Source organism: Solanum stenotomum, chromosome 1, assembly GCF_019186545.1.
Source record: "Solanum stenotomum isolate F172 chromosome 1, ASM1918654v1, whole genome shotgun sequence".
Classification (NCBI taxonomy): Eukaryota; Viridiplantae; Streptophyta; class Magnoliopsida; order Solanales; family Solanaceae; genus Solanum; species Solanum stenotomum.
In genome coordinates, this window is record NC_064282.1 from 35,854,177 (window position 1) to 35,864,491 (window position 10,315).

Genomic DNA, 10,315 nt, shown 5'->3' on the forward strand with positions numbered 1-10,315 from the left:
TTACTTTCACACTTTTTCCTTTGAATGTGTCTAGTGTCTAAACTTGCAAGAAAAATGATTGTTACTTTTATGATTATTACTTTCATGCCAAATGTTGGAAAAATCATATGGTATTTTCTTATTGGTTAAACCGAAAACCGAACCTTTAAGTACCATAAACCGATTAACCAAAAACCGATAAGAAATATGTTATTGGTTTGGTTATCGGTTTGAAGTATTTACAAACCGAAAACCGATAAACCGAACCAATAACACCTAAAACCGAACCGAACCGACCGATGCGCACCCCTATATCAAAGTCGACCCATCCAATTCTTGGTTTACCCTATTTTAGGGTCTCAAATTATATTGTAAATGCTCTAGATATCCAGATTTGGAAGTGCAGGGGGGGACTAGAAGATCCACATCAGTTGTGTGATGGGTAGTTGGCATCCTTCTATGGTCCTTCGAATTTTCCACTTCATGAGCCAATTTTTGGATGGAGTCAAATCAAAGGTCCATTTCTTGACAATTAATATAACAAAGTAAGAATGTGTTAGGATCCAACTTCAAAGAAGGTAAATGTACTTCCCTCAAACTTCTATTAACTTCAAACAATAGTTGTTTAGCCACAAAGGAGAACTTTATAATGCATCTCGCAGCTGTTACACTACTGAGAGGGAGTTTTTTCTCTATGGGAGAAGGTGCATCTTCCATGTTATTTTTGAGAAGATGTATCCTTCATGTTAGTTTCCCTTTGCGGGGAGAAGGTGAATCCTCCATGTTCCTGTGGACGGGTTTCTTGTAGCTAATGAATTTCAGTTGCTTTTGGCAACACAAACAATACTCTCAGCCCCCAAAAAAACATAAACTAATAAATGATAACAAAGAGAGGAACTACTTACCAAGAAATCCATTATATTAAACATTGGAAAAAGCCCCAGAAACTTGAAGTACAGGGAGAGCAGAGCACAACCTGCTTGAACTTCAAATAACAAATTTTATTCACATACCAGTTCAGATTTGGGAGAAAAGGATGGTCCTGATGCCAAAAGTTAGAAACCAATAATATAAACAGAAAACAAAATATCCATTTCAATTTGATGTACACCAGAAATAATCATCAGTAATAAGTGTTTAGTCATACCTAGGTCACCTCTTAACTTCATAAACTCAATGACAGTGGACAATTATTAGTTTCAGAAAAACAGCTAGATGATCTAGGCAATCTAAGTTCTATATAAAACAAACAAAGATGTAGCTTGGATGCATTGTTCACAGATATTGCATAATTAACTTTCAAGTAGGCAGCAGCTCTAGCTTTTCTTCATCATTGTGGCTGTCATTGGAGTGAATGGCAACCATCATGAGCTTTTCTTGTTCCAAATCATAAACTTTGTCTGTCATGCCTTCTTTCTGGTATGCATTAATCATAGGAGAGTAAGTCATGAGATCAGGTCGACATTGCTTATCTTTCATTCGCTTGAAAACCCTCTCCATCTCCATTACGTCCTCGGCCTTTGCACACGCATAAATAACAGAATTGAATAAGGAAGTGTTTTCAGGGATCTCCAATTTCCCAGCTAACTGGACAGTGCTGATCACCTTATGAAAAAGGCCTGCATTTGCATATCCCCTGACAAGACAGCAAAAGGTCTTGGTGTCAGCTTTCATCCCTTCGGCACGCATTTGATCAAAGGTGTATTCCATATGCTTTGCCTCACCTGCATCTGAGAACGCCTCAATGACATTATTGTATGTTGATGTGGTCCATGGATATGAGAGTTTACGCATGTACTCCATTACAGATGACATTTTATCATACATCTTTTTCTTCCCATAAGCACCAATGAGGATATTAAATGTTCGTGTTTCAGGCTCAATCCCAAAATTACGGATTTTTTCATACCATCTCTCCATCATTTCAATCAGCCCCTTGTTGCCAAATATGCTCAGGATAGTGTTCATAGTCCATACATCAGGTTTGCTGTCAGCACTTTCTAGCATCCCTAAAAGCACTTTCTCCATTTCTGCATACTTGCTTGCTCTACCATAACCACTCAAGACTATATTCTGAGTGACAGTATTAGGAACTATGGAACGATAAGACATTTGTTCATAAAGTGACTCAACCAAATCAAATCGGCTAGCGTCTACACATGCCTTGATTAATATACTGTAAGTGTAAACATCTGGGTGACAATGAGGTAGGTCAATCATGGCATGAAGAAGAGAAAATGCCTTGTCAAGTATGTTGCTTCTACAATAAGCACCAATCAAGGCCGTATAAAGTTCTGAAGTAGGTTCGAGTCCCTCTTCAATCATTGAATCAAAAAGCTGTTGAGCCTGTCCTGGTTGCCCACATCTTCCAAGAAGAACAAGGAGCCTCATGTAAGTACCTTCTTTTGGTTGATAAAAAGGTTGCTTCTTTAACATCTCAAATACCTAGAGGTACAAAAATATAGCCTGACTCAATCCATATGTTTACAAGTAGAAAAAGTATAGACAGTTAAAGTTTCCACCCATTACTCAATAAATTTTTCGACAAACACCACTAAAAAATAAAATAAATTCAATAATCCTCCTAATTAAATGAAAAAGAAGACCTGAAGGGCTTGTTGCCATTGCTTTTTATCAATGCAATCAGAAAGAGCTTCAGGAACAGATTTGACCCAAGGATTAGCGGTATTCTTTCTATGGATTTTTTTGTTAATAGGGGTCCTCCTCCCCTTCTTGTTGTTCAGGTGGGAAACGGAAACTTCAGAGAAACCTGGGTATTCACCTTCTTTCCACTGTTTCTTCTTCTCAAATGCAATCCTAGAAGAAGAGCTTGTGGCGGCCACAGCGCAGCAAAGGCCGACGCCGGCGCCGGTGATGATACGACGGCGACCACCAATAGAAGTCGGAGAGGGGATAAGCGAAGAAGAGGAAGATAAAGTAAAGGAAGCCCTCGTCATTCCTCTACTCTCTCATGTGAAATGGCAGAGCTCCACTCTCAAAATATCTCCTGCAAAATGCTCCCTGTAATTGGATACATTGTGTTGTTTTCCCTAATTATATATACTATACTAGATATAGGAGCACGGCCCAACATATATTATTCGTGATATCTCAAGTTATGTGATATAGATGAAAATTAGAGAGTAATTTCAAATTTTTATTGGAGTTGTTATTTATGGTGATTTAAATTTTTTAAAATAATATGCATTACTCCCACTATCCCGATGGAAGTGGCACACATAGAATTTTAAGAGGCAATCAAATTGTTTATATATATATATATCTTTAAAATATTTTAAATTGTTAATTATTGTGATTTATAGAATATTTTTTTTATATAATTTTCAAATATATAGCAAACTAAAAAGAAAAATAAAACAAACAAATTAAAACGAAGAAAGCACATACATTTCATAAAAATGCTCAGCTAGAAGCAGATATGTCGAGAAGGGGTGTCTGCTTCTAACCCCAATTTATGTAATGTAGTTTGATTTAACATGAAGTTTAAACAAAATAGAAATTTATGAAACTTACAGTCTAAAATAAGTTATAAATATTTGTATGACTATAAATCATTTCATTATGAATAAATTAGCATTTTAAAGTTAAATTATTACCAAATATAGAAATATAACAATCATATAAAAACCGACTAAAAAAGAAAGTGAGTAGTATAAATTGAACCATGTAAGCTAACGATTCTAACATTTGTTAATTTTTATTTTTTTTAGTTGCGAAATGGTTAAATAATATATAATGATGAATGATGATATAGGCAAGTTGGTCCAAGTGTGCAAAAAGATTATATGGAAAGTACAATGAGATTAATTTTGGGCAACAATATTTTGTCATTATTAGCAAATTTATCAAAATGCCTTGTAGGGATCATATTGCAAAAGGTGGGAGTTACGAGGCATTGAGTAGAAGTTCAGGATAGTTTTGTCATTTGAAACCCCAAAAAACAAATAAGTCCCCTTCTCAAGCAAGACAATGCACAAAAAGTAACAAAAAATGACCATATTGCCCTCAAAATTATTTTTAAAGACCCTAAGCTGACATGTTGACCAGCTGTGTGGTGATTGCCATTTATTTTATTATTTTCTATTATATAGAAAGGTGAAGACGACCAGGACGACCAAGGGTATTTTTGTCAATTTAATAAAATTTCAAGNCTATATATAATAAGTGGGAATATCTACTACTTAGCACATGTCAAGTGTTGGATGATATGTGCTTGATAGTGTTGTACATTCTTCTTTTATAATTGTACCTTTAAAATTTATAATATTGGACAATTTAACATCATTAATTACCTACTACTTTATTAGCCATAAAGTTTGACCTCATTTGGGTCCATTTATTATTTATATGTTTTCAATTTTTAATATATGTTGTCTATCTAATTCTTTTTTTCAACCTTTTATTTTAAACTTCTTGAAATTTAATTACCTATTTATTACTCTCTCTATGCACTTTTAATTGTTATGATTTTCTTTTTAGAGTCAAACTATAAGAATTTTAACTAATATTTTACAATGTGTTTTTTCATCATATTCATACGCAAAAAATTACAATTTATAGTACTTTTTGTATAGATTTTGCATATTTAAGTTTTTTTAAAAAAATATCGAATTAATACAATCTGAATTAACTTTGAAAATTAGTCAAATGGACTTTCAAAAAGCGCAACATGACAAATACAAGTGGACGGAGAGAGTATATTTTAGCTACAAAATATATTAGAGGTACAATTTTTTAAAAAAATTAAATTTTTATTGCGTTGACTCTTGAAATCTTATCATTGTCATATGAATTTGAACAAATTATATATTATTAAAAGTTACATAAAAGATGTTATAAATCACAATAATTAGCAATTAAAAATATTTTTAAATCATATAAGAAATTTGGTTGATTAATTGGAATAGAATAAGTAACACGTACTATTTGAAAATAACATCAAAATTTCTAGAATTCACAATAAATTAACTGAAAATATTTATGATTATTCACGTGAATTGAAACATGAGTAACCTATATTATTCAAAACTAACGCAAAAATACTATAAATCACAACAATTTAATAACTTCAAATATATTTTTAAGAAAACATATAAAAAATTGTCTGATCTTCAAAATCCATTTATATCACATAAATTAAAACAAAAAAATTAATATTTATTGGGCCCGTGTTGTCACGGGCACCAAATATCTATATATATGTGTCACAAATGGAAAAGTCTCAATCAAGGAAGCAACATATATCATTTACAAATGACTTAAAAGGCATTAAAAATTACAATAATTACCAATTTAAAATATTTAAAAGCTATATTATACAATACGTTGACTCTCAGAATTCTATCAGGCTCACATATATTGGGAAAGAAAAAATAACACATATCATTTTAAAATTACCAAAAAAGTATTATAAATAATAATAATTAACAATTTAAAATATTTGAAAGACATTTTAAAAGGGTTAATTTTGTAATTTTATCCATATCACATAAATTAGGACAAAGTGACCAGTAATGTACATTATTTGAAAGTTACATAAAAATATTATAAATCACAATAATTAATAACTTAAAACATTTTTAAAAAAAAATATGAAAATCTGGATGACTCTCCAAATTTCATTTGTGTCACATAAATTGAGACAACAAAAATAACATATATTGGGTCCATTTTAATTCATTTGTCTTATTTTTTTATATATTTAAAAATGGCGTAAAAATACTATAAATCATGATAATTGACAATATAAAATATGTTTTAAAAAAATACAAAAAATTCCACTGATTCTTGAAGTGAATCTATCGTAAAAATACTATAAATCATGATAATTGACAACATAAAATATTTCAAAAATGTTGTATGTGGGTAGTCTTATTATGCCTTAAATAGCGTCAAAGAAAGTACANTCATGTAATAGTGAAACATGCTTCTTAGTTCTAATTTTTATGTATGAGTGATAAATAAAAAATATTAATCTCTCTGTTTCAATGTGTTTGTTCTATATTGACTTGGCATGAAGTTTAAAAATTAAGGAAGATTTTTGAATCTTGTGATTTTAAATTTTAAATATGTGAAATATAGTAAATGTCTTTTAATCTTGTGATCTTAAATATGTTATGTGGAGTTGGAACTAAGAAAAGAAAAGGGACATTACTTTTTAATAGATTATAAAGAAAAATTCGACAGATTAATTGAAATGAATAGGATAGATTTCAAGATGATAATACATAATGATTCATGATTTTATATAGGATATAATCCAATCTAACAGACAAATTAACTTTGAATCCTACTAAATTTGTGTCTTATAGTAATAAATAAATAAATTGAATATTATACTTCAGAGTTTTGCAACTTAAAAAATGAATCTACCCATCACTAATATCAATTATACTTTAAAATATTATTGGGTTAATTTAATTTAATATTTTTAATCAGTATTCGATATTTATATTGGAGTTGCCCATTCGGATATAGAGCTCTCTATTAAGAATTTTTTTCATATCCAAAACTCAAAATTAAGATATTTAATTAAGGAAGGAGAAACACCATTCAATGCACTATATTCTTTGATGGTTATTTTTTGATATTTTTTAATACTAAATTTTTTACTAGGATCAATATTAATTTATGTTGATCAGAATGCTATAGAAATACCTTTTAATATTTGTCAAATAATGATTAATAATTGATTATATTGGGCCCGTATCACGGGCATTTAAGAATCTAGTATATATATATAAAGCTGACATGTTGACCAGCTGTGTGGTTATTGCCATTTATTTTATTATATATATATATATAATAAGTGGGAATATCTACTACTTAGCACATGACAAGTGTTGGATAATATGTGCTTGATAGTGTTGTACATTCTTCTTTTATGGTTGTACCTTTAAAATTTATATTAGTGGACAATTTAACATCATTAATTACCTACTACTTTATTAGCCATAAAGTTTGACCTCATTTGGGCCCATTTATTATTTATATGTTTTCAATTTTTAATATATGTTGTCTATCTAATTCTTTTTTTCAACCTTTTATTTTAAACTTCTTGAAATTTAATTACCTATTTATTACTCTCTCTATGCACTTTTAATTGTTATGATTTCCTTTTTAGAGTCAAACTATAAGAATTTTAACTAATATTTTACAATGTGTTTTTTCATCATGTTCATACGCAAAAAATTACAATTTATAGTACTTTTTGTATAGATTTTGCATATTTAAGTTTTTTTTTTAAATATCGAATTAATACAATCTAATTTAACTTTGAAAATTAGTCAAATAGACTTTCAAAAAGCGCAACATGACAAATATAAGTGGATGGAGAGAGTATATTTTAGCTACAAAATATATTAGAGGTACAACTTTTAAAAAAATTTAAATTTTTATTGCGTTGACTCTTGAAATCTTATCATTGTCATATGAATTTGAACAAATTATATATTATTAAAAGTTACATAAAAGATGCTATAAATCACAATAATTAGCAATTAAAAATATTTTTAAATCATATAAGAAATTTGGTTGACTAATTGGAATAGAATAAGTAACATGTACTATTTGAAAATAACGTCAAAATTTCTAGAATTCACAATAAATTAACAACTGAAAATATTTATGATTATTTACGTGAATTGAAACATGAGTAACCTATATTATTCAAAACTAACGCAAAAATACTATAAATCACACCAATTTAATAACTTCAAATATATTTTTAAGAAAACATATAAAAAATTGACTGATCTTCAAAATCCATTTATATCACATAAATTAAAACAAAAAAATTAATATTTATTGGGCCCGTGTTGGCACGGGCACCAAATATCTATATATATGTGTCACAAATGGAAAAGTCTCAATCAAGGAAGCAACATATATCATTTACAAATGACTTAAAAAGCATTAAAATTTACAATAATTACCAATTTAAAATATTTAAAAGCTATATAATACAATACGTTGACTCTCAGAATTCTATCAGGCTCACATATATTGGGACAGAAAAAATAACACATATCATTTTAAAATTACCAAAAAAGTACTATAAATAATAATAATTAACAATTTAAAATATCTTAAAGACATTTTAAAAGGGTTAATTTTGTAATTTTATCCATATCACATAAATTAGGACAAAGTGACCAGTAATGTACGTTATTTGAAAGTTACATAAAAATATTATAAATCACAATAATTAATAACTTAAAAAAAATATGAAAATTTGGATGACTCTCCAAATTTCATTTGTGTCACATAAATTGAGACAACAAAAATAATATATATTGGGTCCATTTTAATTCATTTGTCTTATTTTTTTTTATATTTAAAAATTGCGTAAAAATACTATAAATCATGATAATTGACAATATAAAATATGTTTTGAAAAAAATACAAAAAATCCACTGATTCTTGAAGTGAATCTATCGTAAAAATACTATAAATCATGATAATTGACAACATAAAATATTTCAAAAATGTTGTATGTGGTAGTCTTATTATGCCTTAAATAGCGTCAAAGAAAGTACAGGTTTGTGATAAAAAAACTTATTCCTTTATCCACGCAAACAATCGCTTCAAAAATTCGGTTATTAGCCCCAAAACACATACCATTTATATTATTGGGCCCGTGCATTATCTAGTATATATATAAATAGTAATAGATATTAAAAACTATGTTTCATCTTATTCAAAATAAATTAAATATGCTCAAATTATCTTTCGACTCAAAATTAGGATTTTCGTCTTACTATTGGATCATACCCTTCTATTTAACGAAAGAGTTATATAGCATCTCATGATGTGTGTATTAATATGCCACGTAGACCTTCACGTGTGTACGTCCACCCCACCCACCTCCACATAGACGTTTTAAGAGCACTAATCTCACCCTATTTCCACATTTGATCCTTTTCTTAAAATAGACCCAAAAAAGTTTCATTTCACTATCTTTGACGCTAGGGTTTCAAAGTAGCTAGGATCTTTCTTCACCACTAGGGTTTCAAAGTAGCTAGCATCTGTGGAAATTTGTGGTTGTAGGTTAGTAAATTATTTTTTATATATAATTATGTTTACGATTTTAAAGCAATATAGTTAGCGTTTACGATTTGTATAATATTTAGGTATGTTAGATTAGAGAATAAATTACTTGTTTATTTGAGTTCAAATAGTAGTATTCATGTGATTTTGAGTTTGATTGGTTTGTGTATTGGGATGATTTATGATTTTTGTAATCTTTTGAAAATTTTGTCTTGCATATGGTGGTCCTTTTCTGTTATGTTATTCTTTGACTTAAATAGTAGTATTCATGTGGTTTCGTATCTTATTCAATCATTCATAGCAGTAAGTTAGATTTTTGTAATCTTTTGAGAATTTTGTTTCGTGTATGATGGTCCCTTTCTATTAGGTTAGATTTAGGAAATAATTTGAGTTAAAATAATAGTATTATGTTGTTTTGTAACTTATTCGTCCGTGCATAGCAGTAAGGACTTGGTCCAAATGCCCTTTTTCCATAGAGGACTTGTTTGTATGTGAATATATATTGTTTAGTCTGAATTTGATGTGTGTGATCGCAATGCCCTTTTTCATTATTTACTAGTCTCTAGACACATGTGTTGCACGTGTGTTTCATGTGAATTTTTATAGATAGTTAGAACAAATAAAATTTTATGAAAATAGTGTGAAGTGAGTAATATTTTTTTAATGTGCGTCAAGAAACACAAAATGAGGGGCACATTGAAATGTTTAAAATCAATTCCTTTGAAACTACCATCGATAAATCAATTCATTTGAAGCTACTATCGGTAATGTTTGAACTTTGTTTAGTAGTTAACACACTTTCAATAAAGTCACAAATGACTAATTTGAACCAAATAATAATACAGACTTACGATAATGATAAAAAAATCATAAAAATTAAATTGGTCAAAACTGTTAGAGAAAAAACACACAAAAAATAGAAGAAAAATATAATATACACATCATTTGTAAGACTTTAATCATATAGATTATAGATAGAAAATAATAGAGAATCAATAAGTTATCCATATTCGGAATTCGGAAGCTACAAGTTTAAAGAGGAAAAACAAAAGGCACAAATCATGAGAGGGAAGTAATTGCATTGACAAATCCTACAATTGCAAATTATGTATAACGAAGTCTGCATCATATTTTGCTCCAGAATAAGATAATACTTATTTCTGACAAAAGAAAAGATAAAATTTACCAGCGATGTTTGACCAGCATATTCATTGCTTCACACACCATTATATATATATATATATATATATATATATATATATATATA

The 10,315-nt window shown here is 28.9% G+C and overlaps 1 protein-coding gene across 2 annotated transcripts; it reads right to left on the reverse strand.

The window, feature by feature from the left end:
* Positions 1 to 1,050: 1,050 nt before the first annotated feature.
* On the reverse strand, positions 1,051 to 3,006 carry LOC125876776 (pentatricopeptide repeat-containing protein At3g06430, chloroplastic-like). 2 transcript variants are annotated; one of them, XM_049558032.1, is made up of 3 exons: positions 2,586 to 3,006; positions 1,585 to 2,424; positions 1,051 to 1,497 (listed from the first exon to the last, which is right to left on the reverse strand). In XM_049558032.1, the coding sequence occupies exons 1-3, from the start codon at positions 2,934 to 2,936 to the stop codon at positions 1,279 to 1,281; spliced, it is 1,410 nt and encodes a 469-aa protein (XP_049413989.1). In that variant the 5' UTR covers positions 2,937 to 3,006; the 3' UTR covers positions 1,051 to 1,278. The 2 variants fall into 2 exon arrangements, with proteins under 2 accessions (XP_049413989.1, XP_049413982.1); XM_049558025.1 differs by having other exon boundaries at positions 1,051 to 2,424.
* Positions 3,007 to 10,315: the final 7,309 nt, after the last annotated feature.

Coding starts and splice junctions, on each gene's coding strand:
- LOC125876776 (XM_049558025.1), bottom strand. CDS start 2,936: ATGACGAGGGCTTCCTTTACTTTATCTTCCTCTTCTTCGCTTATCCCC. Junction 2,425..2,585: donor AATGGCAACAAGCCCTTCAG/GTCTTCTTTTTC, acceptor TTGTACCTCTAG/GTATTTGAGATGTTAAAGAA.